Genomic DNA, 16,521 nt, shown 5'->3' with positions numbered 1-16,521 from the left:
CCCGCCTGCAGGAGTCGCTACCGTTTCCCCAGTGCCAGGCACTGGCGTGGCAGCAGTCGGTCAGGGCTCAGGTTGCTACTCATGTGTGAACGCTGCTGGGTGACCTGTGCAAGTCGTCTTTGTGGAATTAGGTCCCAAAGTGACCTGAGAAGTGGGGGTGGGGCAGCTTCAGAATTGTCTGGAACCTTCTCCAGCCTCTGGCTGCATCTGGCAGTCACATCCAGGTGGAGGACGAGGACAGGTTTCAATCCTGCAGCCACTGCTGACCAGCCCTGGCTCCCAGCAGCCTCCAAGCACTCCCAGCCTCCCAGGGCTCGGCAGGGACTGCTTTTCTTTGAACACACCCGGCCCGCCTGTGCCTTCCACATCTAGATGCTTCTCCACCAAGGGCCTGAAAACTGTTTCCATAAAGGGCCAGAGAGTAAAATACTGTCTGCTTTGTGGGCCAGCGGGTCTCCAGGTCTCTGTCACACCACTTAACTCTGCTGCTGCAGTCAAGGGCAGCTGTGGGCAAAATGTACTCAAAGAGACTTCATTCGTGCTCGTTGACAAAACCAGGCAACTGCAGTGAGCTGACGTCGAGGCAGCTCCCGCCAGTCCCCTCCAGAGTCTTCATGCCACGAGGCCGGACGCAGCTCCCAATTCTACTCCTGGACTCCCCAGACACAATCTTCCCACCCCAGGAGACGGGATGGCCTTCCACCCCACTGCAAGGACTCAGAGACATTGCTAAACAATAAAAGATGACTCCGGCCAGGACCTGGATCAGCACAAGGGGCCTGGGGGAATTCAGTGTCTCCTGAGGCCATGGGAGTGGACGCAAGGTCTTTGGCTCCCGCTACTGGCTGGTTGTCGCACACTGGCGTGCCCACAGTCTTGTCCCTGCCCCTGGGAAATGGATCCTTGGTGGGCTGAGTTCTCTTGGGAGGACTCACACTGAGGACTGATTTGGGGACAAAGAGGACAAAGGGTTGCCCTATTCAAGGCCTGAGGTCCCGGTCTGAGCAGGCCTTGGGCACAAAGACTGCGACTGCCTTTCTGGGTAAACCGAGGTCTGTGTCACTCAGTGGCTGGGTGGTCACTGTGGTGACATTATGCATCGTGTCCCGAATGCCCTCGGAGCAGTGCCAGGGAAGAAGTGCCATCCTTGGCCAGGGTGCTCACCTGCACTGCAGTGTCACCCTCAAAGGGCAGATCCTTGCCCAGCGTCACACCATGAGGAGGTGACCAGGCTGGGACTGGAGCTCAGAGCTGGGGGTCTTACTCACGAGTGTGAGGCAGGTGGGTGGGGCTTGAGCTCTTGGCTCCATACAGGCAAGAGGGGACTCCCCAGGGTCACCCTGAAAAGGGGCCATGGCCAGATAGCCACACTAGAGATGGGGCATGGGTGGACTGGTGGGGCGCAGACTGGGACCCAGGCAGACAGGAGCTGTGTTTGGGTCTCTGTGGAAGGCCACGGAGCCCAAGGACTCCAGTCTGGCAGGGGGTGCCCAGAGGAGCTGCCACATTCTGCTTCAGGCCTAGTAAGGCTCCATGTTTACCCAGCCAGGCATTCCGGGGGGCCTGTGCAGGTGGCTGGGTGAACAGTGGGAGGAGACTTTCTGTTGGCCACAGGTGTCCGGGAGCCAGGACAGAATCCTACCTCCTTCCAGGCAGCGGAGCCCCGGAGGCTGTCTCCCACTCCCCAACAGTCAGGTCCCTCCAGTCCACCTCGGGCCCTGTACACTCTCCGCTAACTCCAGCCTCCCCATGGCCATGGATGCACAGGCCTAGGTTCAACCCACTCTAAAGACGCACACACAGGCCCAACGAGCAAGGTGAGCCTGGCTGCGGTGCGTGCCCCTCCAAGGCTGCCGTTCTCTGCAATGTCCAGGTCGCCGTCACTCTCCCCAGCATTTGAGGGAGGACAGAATAGGCTGTGGGCTCTTCAAACTGGCAGTGACAAGCGGTGTAGCGCCAGGCAAACGTCCCACCTCTCTAATCCCCAGTTTCCTCTCTGGAAAGTGGGGTGAACCCTTGACGCCCCTGACCGCATCCCCGGGCAGGCAGCAGCGCTTGTTGCTGGAGCAGTGGCAACAGCACATGCACACGCAGTGCCTGGAGAGCAGCCCGTCAGCAGCGCGCCCTCCGGACACGTGCTGGGCGCACAGGGGGCCCGGGTCTGGGGAAGCGGGCGTTCCCATCAGAGCAGCTCGTCCGCAGTGCGCCCTCCGGACCCGTGCTGGGCGCACAGGGGGCCCGGGTCTGGAGAGGCGGGCGTTCCCATCAGAGGTCCCAGGCTTATGCTCCCTGCCCTGGTAACCGGGTGACGCACTGAGGCTGGGGCCTGATGCAAGCAGAGGTGCCCAGACCTGCCAGTGGCAGGCCTGCCGGCTAGGGACTGTGGCCAACAGGCTCCTCAGCCGACTTGGCTCAGCCCAGGGACTCTGGGCTCCGCCACCAACCCCAGGCATCCCCAGAAGTGGGGAGACCACACCCTGTGCTGCCTGTTCCATGAGTCCTCCCCACACCTGGTGAGCCCAGGCTCAGAGATATGCCGCAGCCCCAGGGCTGCCCACGTGCCACCTCCTCCCCGCGGTTCCCAGCCTGCTCTTTAAACAGCCGATTCCTGCCTCACATTGTGGAGTTACACATCGTGGGTGCAGAGATGGAAGCCATTAAGAGATTAACTCTGCTCTGCCCTCTGGTCTACCTGCTGAAAGACATCCCAACGGCAGGGCTCTGGGCAGCCGACGTGGAGCCGGGAGTCCACCGTCAGAAGGGGGGCAAGTTCCCACTGACCCTGCCCTGCCTGCCTCTGACTTGTGGAGGCTCGAAGGGGAAATTCTTGGGGTTTCCAGAATGCCCACCAATGCCCACAACTCTGATAGCTAATCAACACGCAGGACTGGAGCGGGGAGTGGGGTCCCTCCTGCAGGGCTCTGTCCTCTCACACTCCCGCACCCACTTCACTGGGTACTTCACAGCTCGGCCTCAAGAGCAGCTCGCCCCGGCTTCCCGGCCACGGCCCTCGGCGTCCTTCATGCGTGCACCTGCTCCTGTCTGCGCCCATCCAACTCAGCAGCATCACCCCCTGGGACTGGCGCACAGCCACTTCCCAAACGCAAGGGGAGTTCTGCGCACCCTGTGTATGTGCTGGGTAGAGATTTGTCGAGTGGACAGACGGACGGATGGACGTGCTTTCACAGCCAGCAGTGGCTGGACCTGTGCTCTGTGCTAAAGCCCTAAATCCCCAGGGGGTGGACGCGACTGTCAGCCCATTTCACACATGGGGTACCTGAAGCTCCATTCTGGGGATCAGGGACAGGTCTGACGGCATGTGGCCAGTACTGGTGGAGCTGGGATTAAACTCAGACCCCGGGGCCTGGCGTCCTGTTGCCTCTACAGCTCTCCGTGGCACTGTGACCACAGGACTGGCTGCCGGTGGAGCACAGGTGCGAGGGCAGAGCCGCAACTTTCCTTCCGTCTGGGCCTGGGCTGCAGGCACCTTTCCCTCCACAACCCTGGCGGGCGCAGAGCCCAAAGCCAGCCCCTCGTCTCCACCATCCTGTTGCATCAGCTGTCTGCGTGGACCTGGAACGCCCTCCTGCCCCGCCTGCCCGGGTGCCTCCCTGCTTTCAGCCGCATCCTGCCAGGACTGTCTCCACTCAGCCCTGAGGGATGTGGGTCGGGATGGGGGTCAGCCTGAGCTGCTTGTGACCCAGCCCTGCCTCCCCAGCCGAGGGGTACTCACAGGGGCTCCCCGAGGCCCCCATGGTCACATCTCCTGCAATGGTACTATCACCACTGGGCAGCTCCTCATGTCCCTCCTGGAACTTCAGCTCCATGACAGCAAGGACCTGTGTGCTGCCCATGCCCCGGGACCCCACACAGAGCCTGGCACCCGAGGCTGCTCAGGAGCCAGCTGAGTATGTGAGTGGATCACCAAGCCTCTTCCCAGCCAGCTCCTCACTCCCCGCCCTCCTCCGGCATCTCAGAGGCCCACCTGGTGGATGCGTTCCTCCCATTTCAGGGTGGCTGCTCAGCCCGTGTCTTCCTGCCCTCAATCTGTTCCCTGCAAAGGCCACCATTGGACCCCATCCGTGTTTTTACAAGAGGCGCCCCGCTGCCGCTGAGGCCTTGGGCCACAGACGGGAGGGTGTGGCACTTACTGAGGACAGGGCGTCTTCTCTCCTCCGCCCCTGGCTGTGCCGGCTGATGAAGGACCGTGCAGACAGCTTGTAGTGGCTCAGCAGGCACGTGATCACCACCACCATCACCATCATCACCACCACGATGATGATGATCTGAACAAACTCCAGCTCCGCTGTGGAGACAAAGAGGGACACGTGAGACCCTGGACACCCGAGACCCTGCACACCCGCAGGCTGCCGTGCTCAGGGCTCAGCCTTCTGAGCTTTTGCACCCACCTAGGGGGGACGAGAGTGCACCCCAGACTCAGGAAAGCCCCCGCCCGCCACTCTCCCGGCAAGGTCACAGGCGATGCCTGGGGCTGGGGTACTGCAGGGAAGCAGCTCTCCTGGTGGGGGAGGAGGGAGTGCTGGTTGGGAGAGTGCCTCAAAGGTGTCCTGGGACCCCAGCACCCACTCTGTAGGGACTGACCCGAAAGAGGTAATGGAACACGCAGGAGGGGCCTTGCTCTCTGCCTCAGAACCTCCTGGAGCTGCTCTACGAATGCACAGTATGACGGACCAGCAGAAAGTGAGCCCTGCGCACTAGCTCCTGTCACTGGGCAAAGGCTCAGGCAGACGGTCACAGACCCTTCACCTGTTTTGGGGGCCCAGGGAGGGGGCTGTTGGGAGAAGAAAGGGACCCCTGAGTGCAGAGAGAGGAAGTTGGCACCAAGTTTGGGGTTGGAGCTTTGTGGAATTAAACAAGGAAGAGCTACATGTGAACATGTGTACCCAAACCTATGCACACCTGACACTCCTACACATACGTCAACACCCCAACACACATGCCCCAACACTCCTACATACACATCAATACCTCAACACACACACCCCAACACTCCTACACACACAACACTCCTACAAACACATCAACACCAACACTCACCCAACACTCCCACACAAATAACACCCCAACAAATACCCCCAACACTCCTACATATGTCAACACCAACAAACACCCAACACTCCTGCACACACGTCAACACCAACTCACACTCAACAACACTGCTACACACAGGTCAACATCCCAACATACACTTCCCAACAGACACAAATAAACATAAATAACACACTAACATAGACACCGCGCACCACACATACCCACTCACATACACGTCTATCCCACGACTCACAAACAACGCCATGCTCAACAGGACGGGGGTGTCAGGACCCTCTTCTTAGTGAAAAGGCCTCAGAAAAACCACATTCCAGATGGCCGCAGATGTTGCAATTCGCATTTTTTTAAGGTTGGTTTTTTTTTTTCGTTTTTAGTTTGTTTTTCCCCTAGAAGGCGGAAAAACCCTCAAGTGCTGGAATAGGAAGAAGGTTATTTTGATCCTGCCTGAGCCGGGCAGTTTCTGCTGACTCCAGCGGGTCTGTGCCGAAGTGGCCTCGGCAGCTGGCCGAGCTCGGTGCCAGCAGAGCCCCCAGCAATGGGCAAGGCGCCGGGTCCCTTGGAGGTGACACGGCAGAGTGGGCACCAGCTGCAGCGTCCAGGGCCAAAGCTCCTCCAGCCTTGCCTGGCCCAGGACACCCTGGCCAAGGTGTGCAGGAATGTGACTCCCCAGACCCAGGCTGGCATGGGGGCAGGGAGGACTCCCCAGGGCTCCCTGGCACTCACAACCAATTACCCAGGCTCCCTGGGGGACCAGGTTCAAGCTCAGTGCCACTGATTTGGCTCCTTCTCCTCCCAGGACGGAGGAACCAAAGCTGAGGAGGGGATGGGTGGGTGGGGGGCAGGTGTCAGGTGGGAACTGCAGACACGACATGCAGTGCAGAGCCGACGCCAGGTGCTCAAGCCCTCCGACGGCCCACGCAGGTGCACTCCAAGCCTCGTAAGGCCAACCGCCTCCTGCCACCAGCCTCGATTTCCCCAAGGCAGGAAAGCAAGGCATCCTAGGCGGGAACGGCACTGTCTGTGAAGCGGCGGGCGCCTCTCCACACAGAAGCACGCCCACACCCGTGCCCACGGCTGCCCCTTCTTCCCCCCCAGGTTTTCCAGAACTTCCCAGTGGTGGGGCACTCCATGCATCTACTCAACCACTCAGTGCCGCTGTCTAGAGGACGTTATTGAGCCAGTGCTTCTCAGCTGGGGCTGCGTCTCGCACCCAGGGGACACGTGGCAATGTCTGGAAACACTTTTGGTTGTCACAACTGGAGGGTGCTCCTGGCATTGAGTGGGTGGAGGCCAGGGGCTGTGGTAACCGTCCTGTACCGACAGGACCATCCCCCAGGACAAAGAATATTCGATCCAGTGGGTCATGCTGTGGGCCGGGCACACCTAAGAACGGGCATTTTTTTTTTTTTTTTTTTTGAGATGGAGTTTTGCCCTTATCACCCAGGCTGCAGTTCAGTGGCACGATCTCGGCTCACCGAAACCTCCACCTCCCAGGTTCAAACGATTCTCCTGCTCAGCCTCCTGAGTAGCTGGAATTATAGGCATGTGCCACTGCACCCACTAATTTTGTATTTTTAGTAGAGATCGGGTTTCTCCATGTTGGTCAGGCTGGTCTGGAACTCCCAACCTCAGGTGATCTACCTGCCTCAGCTTCCCAAAGTGCTGGGATTACAGGCATGACCTGCCGTGCCCGACCTAAAACAGGCTTATCATCCCCATTCCACAGGTGAGGAGACACGGCTCAGAAGGAAAGTGACTCCCTCACCAAGTCCAAGACCCTCGAGTTGGCGGGGTCCTCCCACTAGGCGGCCGGCCTCTGCACCAGGAGATTCAATCTGAGCCTTGGCCTGGGCTGGGGTTTCTGGGTGAGATGCGTCCCCATCTCACCCTGGTGGGGCCAGGAGGAAGAGGAGGAACTACCCAAGGGCTTTGGTGAGACTGTCCCAAGCCCTGAGAAGGCTGGGGCCCTGCCTGCTGGGAACTCAGGCCCCAAGCCCTGGCTGCCTGTGGGACACCTGAACGTTCCTGGCCAGGACAGCCCAGGTTTCAGACCCAGGTCCCTGTGGCCACACCTCCTGTCTCCCCAGACGAGGCAGGTCCAGGGCCCGTGCAGCCTGGCCTGATTCTGTAGGACTCAGGTCCGTCTGTCAGCGCTCAGGATAAAGCCGCATTCAGGGGACACACAGGGCCGGCTTTGTGCAACGCCCACACCCCCCCACCCCCGGGGCCTGCAGTTCCCTGCCCCCCAACCCTGTGCACTCTTCACCCCAGTCCACCCAGTCCCCAGCTGTCTCCAGGGGCCCTGCCCACAGCAGACCTGGAGGGAGGGAGGTGTGTGGCTGTCTTTGTCCCTGTCCCGGGCCCTGGTAACCCACAGGACCCAGACAGCAGCGGTGAGACAGTAGCTGGGTCTGCAGGGCCGGCGGGACGCAGAGCAAAGGAGGAAGGGGTGAGGACAAACCCCTGCAGACTGAAGGGGTGAGGACAAACCCTCGTGGCTCTCCTGGCCCCTCCAGGCTCGGCCCTGGGGCAGGAGGATCTGACTTCCGGATGCCTGTGTCCACAGAGTGAGAAAATCACTCCCAGAAATGAGCACCAGGCTCAGTAGGACATAAAAGAGTCACCTTGGTCCCCGGGCCACCAACCTCCACTGAGTCACAGGCCCAGGAAAATTCGCATGGGGGAGGGGAGGGAAAAACTCTCCAGAAAAGAGAAATTACAACTGACTGCTGGCTAGACTTGGTGAGCCAAGGGCCTGGGTCCAGGCTTAGGGAGAGGGAGATTAGCAAGGGTTCTTGAGACTACAGATCAGGGGCACCCTGGAGAGGGCCGGGGCGGTGGCAGGGAGGCTCAGTGGCTGGCTCAGCGGGTCCGGGTCCTGGCCTGGCTCTGGGAGGCCCTATCTGAGTCCATGGCAGTCTCCCTGTGTCAGCGGGGGGACTGTGCAGCAGGATGTTGCGGGGCGGGGGGGTGAACTCGGTGCACAGTGCCCCCTGGAGGCGGACCCAGATGCACGGGATGCTCCCTTCCGCGCCGGCTCCACCAGAACAAGGGTGGCCCAAACCCATTCGTCCTCAAAGAGACTCGGACCTGCTCTGGAATCGCAGACGGAGCATATAACGGAAGACCTGGAGGGCTCCCTGTAAGGTGGGCACTGGGGCTTTTGATGCAGAGCACAGAGGGAGAGGCAGAGGGCGCAGGTGAGCAGAGGCTGGGAGCTGGATGCTCCTGGATGCCCCTGGACACGCCCATACATGGAAGTGTTGAGGGGGACATGGGAGGCACCCCAGCCAGCTGGGTCACCGCCACCCATCAGGAAGGGAACACCCTGGGCTGAGTATTCTGGCCAAGGAGGCCCCGAGATCTCCATCCGAGCCCCACCCAGCCCGGATGCTGTGTTTGAGGAAGGCTGGTCAGGCACAGCAGCATCGGGGCCCATGAACAGGCCCAGCGAAGACCGCCCTTGGCCATGGGGTTAGGGGGCACCCTCCCATGCACCTTCGCACCCATGGTGCTGCTTCCAGGGGACACTCAGCTTTAGGGAACACGAACACATTTCTCTGGGAAGCGGACCAGGCGAGTGCCTGCTGGTGAGGTCAGCTGCAAACTGGAGACCCAAAGGCACGTGCCCTGACGATCCCCGGCCCCCGTCGTGTTCCCACCTGGCATCACAGGAGCAGGGCTGTGGGCAGCCACCCTCTCCACAGTCCTGGTCCCAGGACCCACCTGTCCTGGGGCAGCCACGCCCTGACACTGTCTGCTTCCCCCACCACACCCCCCCGGGATGCCTGGGCCTCAGCATTCGGGCCTGTACGGCTCACTCCCGGGCCCACTGCAGCCCTTCATCAAGCTTGGGCTCCCTCCCCAACTAAGTCCGCACGTCCCTCTGGACAGGCACTGTGAATGCACCAACAAAGACCCCCTGGGGGAGAGAAGGGTGCCTCCCCAAAAGGGCCTCGGAGTCAAGTTCAAAACATGATGTGTGCATGAAACGGCACGGATACAGACACGGCTCTCCACCCACGGCACAGACAGACACGGCTCTCCACCCACAGCGGCTCAGAGAATCCTCTTGTGCGCCTGTATTTGTTCCGAGGAGTGCAGGGAGGCTGGTGGGGCCCATTCCCAGTTGAAGCTCAAGAGCTGGACTCTCAGGATCAGATGCCTTGTGGGCAAGGAAAGAAACCCCAGCAGAACAGCGAAGGAGAAGCGAAAGGAGAGGCGGCAGGCGCGCCCATATCCCTCCCTCTCTCCAGAGGACCTTGGAGCTGGCTGTGAAGCTGTGGTCCTTTACGGCTGGAACCTCATGCAAAAGTTTTACAAGGGCCAAGCAGGGCCACACGCAAGGCATCTGTGGGGCGGGCAGCTTCAGGACTTCTGGCCATGCGTTGGGCCCCAGGTCATTCAGTGACTACCAGCAGATATGGAGTCACATCAGTCCTGCCTCAGTTTCCCTAATCTGACAGCCTGCTCCTTTACCAAGGCATGGGGCAAAGACATCCTAGGTCAAATGCCCAGTATGACAGCTGCAGGGGTGGGTCCTACCCCTGTCTCTGACCTAGGTTCCACTCTGTTGTGACCACAGGACTCACTGCCAAGCAGTCACAGACCACAGGACCCGGAGCAGGAGAGGGCGGGTGATTGGGTCCACACCCACATTCACTGTAGTCACCGTAAGTACTGTCATGACTCTAACACATGCCCCAGGCCCACTGAGCTGAGCCTCCCCAACTTCAGTGCTATCGCCATGCCCATTTTGCAGATGGAGAAGCTGAGGCTGAGGGACAAGTAGCACCAGATGATGCAACTAGGAGCAGGGCTGAGTCTTGAACCCAGAGCCACCATCTAGGAACTCTAAAGGGGGAAGGGCTTCATTCCCCTGCTAAGTTTTCCTAGCTCTCCCACGGCGTAAGTCCGCCGGCCCCCTGCCCCGGGAATCTGAGGTTGTGGTTCTCATGTCCTGGCCCTGTCCTCATGCATCCGTTGTCTGTGTGATGCTCACTGGGTGCCTCTACCCCTGCGAGCCGAAGTTACCTCATCTGTAAGAAAAGAACCGACCAGGGGGCAGGGGTGGAATGCTGGATGTGAGCGCTCAGAACCGGGCAGAACACAGAGCACTCAGCTGCCACCACTGTCACAACTACTGACACTCCTCTGGGGACAGAAGCATCCCTCATTCCACGATGCTCCCTGGAAACGCTGAGGTTTGCCGGGCTGCAGAGTACAAGCCTGCTCAGCCCGGCATTTCCTGATGGGCTTCTGTCCCCAAGGTGGAAGGCTGGAGCTCAAGTCAGTCCCAAAAGATTACCTAGGATGGTGGCTGGACCCAAGGCCCCCAGGGAGCTAACAGGCGCTGGACCCCACGCCAAGGGCCCGCAGTGCCCACAGAAGCCACTGGGAAGGGAACATTCCCTCGCTCTCCTGCTCTGGGCATCAAGCCTGTGCTCCTGACGTGGAGGGCCGGGGGCTCCTGCCATTTTTCTTTTTAATTTCCCCCTTGGGGAGGGTGACGAATATGGCAGGTTCTCGGAGGTGACCAAGCCCATCTTCCACACACAAAATAAGGTCACTCTAATTTAATTTAGTGTCCTCTTTTTTTGTGAATAATTTCACATTCACAGGTTCGTGTGCCTTGCTGGAGAGGCCCCATCCTCCTTCGTTTAGTGATCTCCTCCAGAGACAGGTGCAGTCCCTCTGGGGGAGTGGGGGCAGCTCTGCCCCTGTCCTGGCTCGCCCTACCCTGGCAAGAGAAGAACCGTGAGCTGGCAGCTCCCTAGATGCCAGGCAGGGAGGCCGAACCGTTTACACACATCATCTTGGGTTCTCACCGTCATTTTGCCAGGTCAGCACTCATAGGACTCCCACTTTGCAGAGGAGGAGACCAAGGCTGGGAGAGGCGAGGCGGCTGCCAAAGACCACACAGTCCAGGGCTCAGACCCAAGTTCCTGTGACCCCAAAGCCAGAGCGTTCCCGGGTTTTAGGACCCACGGCCCCAGCCCCAGCAGTCCTGAGTGTGATTATCACAGAATGTCAGAAACAGCAGGAGATCAAGCTGGGTGCTGGGGCTTGTGTTGAATGTGACTGGTCTTCAGGGTCAATAAAAACTGCCTGGAGTGTTGCCCCCAGTATGGCCCATGAAGCTGGTATTTATGGCCTGTGGTGCCCACCTCCCTGCCAGCGCAGAGCAAAACCCAGACAGTGAGGAAGGAACCAGGTGCCAGGAGGTCCGGGCACCTCCCATTGTATCATGTGGACACTGACAGCTGCCCTCTCCTTGGCCACTTCCAGTGTGCCAAGCCCACCTCCAGGAAAGACTTCACCCTGTCTCTGAATTTTTCATGACAAGCCCCGAGGGGCGGCATTGGCCCCAATCACAGGCCAGGGGACAGGCCAGCTCCGAAAACCCCCACGTCCTGGCGTCCGAGTCCTTCGCCTTCTCTCTCTGGGAGCCCTTGGTGAAGGGACGGCCTATGGACCCTCTCTCACAAAACAGAGTTGAAGAGACATTGGTTAAAAAAGGAATCCAATCATATAGAAACAGTCTCAAACTCTGCAGATTTGTGACACAGGAACGATACACAGGGTGACACGTGTGCCACAGAAATACATATCGCATTAAATAACCTTGCAGTGGTCACCACAGAGTCCAGAGCTGGAAGGGACCCGGGCCTGTGGAATGAAGGGAGTGGCTCCCACCTCCTGCAGTGTCTTCAGTGCAGTCAGGTGTTGATGGTCAAGTGCCTGCATTTGGGATCTGAGGGAACCCCCCTTTTCAGTTAGAGCTCAGGTAAGGCAAAGGCACAATTCTTTCCGGTCCAAGTTTCTGGACCTCTGCTCTTGGGGTAGAGCCTGGGCCTGAACTGAGGGCAGAGCAGGGGCCTCAGGGTTCGGATCCCCGTGTGGATGCTTCTTGGCTGTAAATGGGGAGAGGGTGGCTGGAGAATTTGTTAATGTGCAGGAAGAACCACGCCACCCATGGGAGCACTGGAGGGGGTGCTCCCGTGAAGGAGTTTCTCAGAAATAGCGGGGATGATAATGGTGCTGGGGCTCATTTCTCTCTCCTCAGCGGGGGAGCTGGGGGCAGAGTCCACCTGGCTCCTGCCAGCCCCACGGAGGTTTCCAGACCAGACGACCCCCCTACACTGCCCCCAAGAGTCTGTCCCGTCCTTCCTGGTTAACAAGCAGCACGTGCATGCGGCCCTGTCTGGCCTCCTGGCCGCACACCGAGGAATTAGGAATTGACACTGTCTGAAATTTATGAAAATCTAATCTTGTTAGGTCTGCCTGGATGAGACCCGCCTGGCGGGGCCTCATTGTCATTCCGCAGAGCCCCAGCGGGCCTGGGGTTCCAGCCACTTCATTTACTGCCCCCACCTTCCCGCCCACCCCCACTACATTTGCCTAGGAACCCAGCTCCCCGCCCTCCCATTCCAGTCCCCCAAATTTTAAGTACAATCAAACCAGCCGTCAAAGGAATAACTTTCTGATCGCTCTTGGTGCCATTTCAAACACCCCCGACGGCACATCTATTTCTTAGGGTAAGACCTTTTATGGGTAAAAAAAAAAAACGTGCTCTTTCTCTTGAGGTTTGGGGGGTGGGTGGCAAATCTAGGCCGGTTTTCTCGTTTTTAAAACCAGACTGCACTGCTTTCAGAGTGCTTGCTTTGTGGCGAGCACAGGGCTGAGCGCCTGGCACTTGGACAGGTAACCCTGGGACACTGTCCCACGTTGGGGAGGTACACTGAGAGGGGACAATTCACGTGGTCAGCAAGGGTGGGGACTGGGGCCCACATCAGGGCCTGAGCTGACTTCCTGCCCTGCTGCTCTTGGTAGAATCTTAGGGTAGAGGTTAAGAGCATGCAGCCTGCACCCAGTGGCCCTGGGTTCGAGTCCCTGCCTTGCCATTTGCTGTGACCTTAAGTAAATCTCCCAGTACCCTCAGCTGGGAAGAAAATGGAGAGATAACGAAGTCCCCTGTTCACAAGGCCGTAGCTAGAATTACTTGAGTCAACTTCTCAGATGGAACCTCTTGAGTCAAGAACTCCAAGCTCTGGGCTGGGCTCCTCCTACACCTGTCCCCTCTCCCCACAGGACGGGAGATGCAGACATCCAAACCCACAGTGGGTGGTGAAGGTTCCCTTGAGCGGCCCCAGTCCAGCACCATCGCTTATGGACAGTGTCAGCTGCAGCACCTCTGCAGAGTGAAACAGCAGTCTCGGGACATTTGCAGGTGTGAACCTTTGCTCCAGCATATTGATGGCTGGGTGCTGATCACCTGTTTCCAGTTCCCCTAGGCTCCTCCCCTCTGTTCTAGCCACCTGTTTTTTGTTCTGTAAAAGCACCAAGCACGACCCACCTCAGGACCCCGGCACGCACTGTTCCTCCTGCCTGGAATGATCTTTCCTCAATATCCACATGGCTTGCGCCCTTCATTGCCTTGATCCTGGTCCCCACGTCCCTGCCTCGGACTAAAACAGCCCTCCGCCCTCCAGCCTCCAGGACCCCCATCCCTGTACCTGCTTTACTGATCTCTGCAGCCCTGATCTGGAAGCTGTATTTGACCCACCCAACACTGCACCCTCTGCCTCTCCCCTCTGGAATGTCAGTGCCCCAGAGCGGATTCAGGCATCTTCAGCACCTAGAATGGTGCCTTCCCCAAGGCAAGCATGCAATGACTACATTGAATAAAGAAGCATGATTATTCTTTATTTTTTTTTGAGGCGGAGTCTTGCTGTGTCACCCAGGCTGGAGTGCAGTGGCGGGATCTCGACTCACTGCAACCTCCACCTCCCAGTCAAGCAATTCTTGTGCCTCAACCTCCCAAGTAGCTGGGACTACAGGTGCCTACCATCATGCCCAGTTAATTTTTGTATTTTTAGTAAAGGCAGGGTTTCACCTTCTTGGCCAGGCTGGTCTCGAACTCCTGACCTCAAGTGATCCACCTGTCTCAGCCTCCAAAAATGCTGAGATTACAGGCGTGAGCCACCGCACGGGGCCAAAGCACATTTATTCAGGTGTACACAGGTGAGGGTGCAAGAAGGTCCCCTGCAGGTCTGCACAAAAGGTCACAATCAACTGAGAACCACTGAAATGTCCCCGGCAGGGCTGACACCACCCTGAGGCACAGCCACCGGTCGATCTGCATTCTCACAGGATGAGCCCAAACTGGGTTAAAAAAGAACAACAAATATATTTTTAAAAACACAGGTGAAATCCTCTGATGCACACCTACATTTATGAGTGTCTCTCTGCGTCTGCTTAGACCAGGGACCAGCAGGGCACACGTGAAACTGCCAGCTGTGGGTCCCTCGAGAAGGGACCACAGACAGGAGGGATGTCCCCTTCCACCTAACACACTTCTGCAATCCCAGCGCTCTGAGGTGCATACAATTAGATTTATAGTAAAAGAGGAAAAAAAAGAGGTAAGAAGCATCTGTCAGTATCCAAAACAGACAGCTGCTCCGGTAAGGAGGTTTCCCAGGTGGTCTCTGGGAGGTGCCGTCACCTGGGCTGATGAGGGCTGCTTTAGGAGGGGCTCAGAATCAGGGTGGGAAGCCGGACAGCCTCTGCCTGGCCCTAGGAGCAGATACTGAACTGGGAATGGGTGGGCCTGGGAGGGGCACCTGATCAGCCCTCCCCGTGCCCCCAGCTAAGGCCCCAAGGTGACATCCAGGCACCAGTCACCCAGGTTCCCTGGGCCTTCCCTCTCCCGGCCTGGAGGTAGGGAGGTAGGGGTGGTGTGGGGTGGCAGTACATGGATCCAGGCATACAGGCTGCCCTGTGACACCCAATGGTCTACTGCCTCTCCTTAGCTGGGCCACTCCAGGGAGAAAGGTGTCCTTTCTGGGCCTCCATAATGCAGCCAGAAAATGCGATGGCAGATGGTGGTTCTGCGGGCGCTGTCTCACTACCCTGCCTCAAGCCCCAGGATCCACACTCATGCCTGCTGTCTAGAGGCCAATTCCAACTTTCCCTCCCTCACCTGGCTGACTCACCACAGCCTTTCCTCCACCCCTTCACTCTCCCTCCCTCCTGGGTGCCAGGATTGAGACTGACATGCCTGGCCTGCCTCCAACCTCGGGTCGCATGTGCACCTGCGCTTCCCTGTTGGGCTTGGTCCTCTCCCCCCAGGCTCCCACAGTAACTCCCACTCGGCACCCCGCCCTCTGGCCTGAGCCTCTCAGGACAGGTGTGCCTGACTCAGCATTGTACTCTGTCCCCAGCCAGCACGGACCCCAGAGAGATTTAGAGAGCAATGAACGGCACATGCCCGGCCTGCGTGTGCTTCTGTTAGCTGGCACCTTGTGCTAGTTTGCCACTCAGGTTAGGGGTGAGCTGTTTTTTGTTTTTTGTTTTTTTTTCTTTTTTTTGAGATGGAGTTTTGCCCAGGCTGGACTGCAATGACACAATATCGGCTCACTGCAACCTCCGCCTCCCAGGTTCATGCGATTCTCCTGCCTCAGCCTCCCGAGTAGCTGGGATTACAGGCATGTGCCACCACGCCCAGCTAATTTTGTATTTTTGGTAGAGACGGGGTTTCTCCATGTTGGTCAGGCTGGTCTTGAACTCCTGACCTCAAGTGATCCACCTGCCTTGGCCTCCCAAAGTGCTAGGATTATAGGCGTGAGCCATCGTGCCTGGCCGAGCTGCTTTTTATACCACCCAGGGAGAACTGGGCAGAACTCCCTTCATTTCTGAGGCTTCGGGAGTTCCCAAGCAACACAGAGACACATGTTCTTCCCCTGCCACCCCCCAACCCCCAACCAGTGTCCCCCATCATCTTGCAGGAGGTGGACCCGGAGGAGGCTGCAGCTGCGGCCGTGGGTGAGCCCTGGGTCTTAAAGTGCGTTCGGGGAACAGGAAAGTAAATGGCCTCTAGAATCATTTTAGAACCTGATGATTTCAGAGTACTCCTTCAATAAGAAAAGACAAAGCTGTGCTTTTTATCTTTCTTGCTATGATCAAATGGAAAGAACTAATGGAATTTTTGTTTCTATTGTCACTGACATCGAGCACCTTTAAACATCCACTGTCAGCAAAGTATCAATCACCGTTTGAGTTATTGGCAGAATGGAGTGAATTCACAGAGAGGGAGCAGCCTCTGTAAACAGACATATTGGAAGTGCATAACATGCAAAAGTTATTTAAAATAAACCAAATGCGTTTGTTAATTGAGGAGAGCAGAGGACAAATGGCGAGTGGGTGGGCGTGGGTGAGGGAGTCTGTGGTGCCGACGGCCACAGTCTTCTTGGAGGACATTGAGCCGTGCCTGTCAACATTACACATGCACTTGACCTTTCAACCCAGGAATTTCAACCTCCAGAATCACATCTAATGGAAAACATACATATATACACAAAACATACGCACATACACACACGCACACACACACACACATCCTCGCTCATATATATATAAAACATACGCACATACACACACACACACACACAC

The 16,521-nt window shown here is 57.9% G+C and overlaps 1 protein-coding gene across 1 annotated transcript in view; it reads right to left on the bottom strand.

Moving 5' to 3' along the window:
- Positions 1–16,521, bottom strand: part of PMEPA1 (prostate transmembrane protein, androgen induced 1) — a 65,604-nt gene that overhangs the window by 6,953 nt on the left and 42,130 nt on the right. Inside the window, exon 2 of the mRNA XM_017536561.2 lies at positions 4,152–4,306. Coding sequence (XP_017392050.1) covers positions 4,152–4,306 — 155 coding nt within the window. The remainder of the gene's footprint in view (positions 1–4,151; positions 4,307–16,521) is intronic.

This window comes from Cebus imitator, unplaced genomic scaffold, assembly GCF_001604975.1.
Source record: "Cebus imitator isolate Cc_AM_T3 unplaced genomic scaffold, Cebus_imitator-1.0 Scaffold99, whole genome shotgun sequence".
Classification (NCBI taxonomy): domain Eukaryota; kingdom Metazoa; phylum Chordata; class Mammalia; order Primates; family Cebidae; genus Cebus; species Cebus imitator.
Note: the sequence above shows the minus strand (reverse complement) of the source record. Positions and strands in the feature narration are given on the sequence as shown.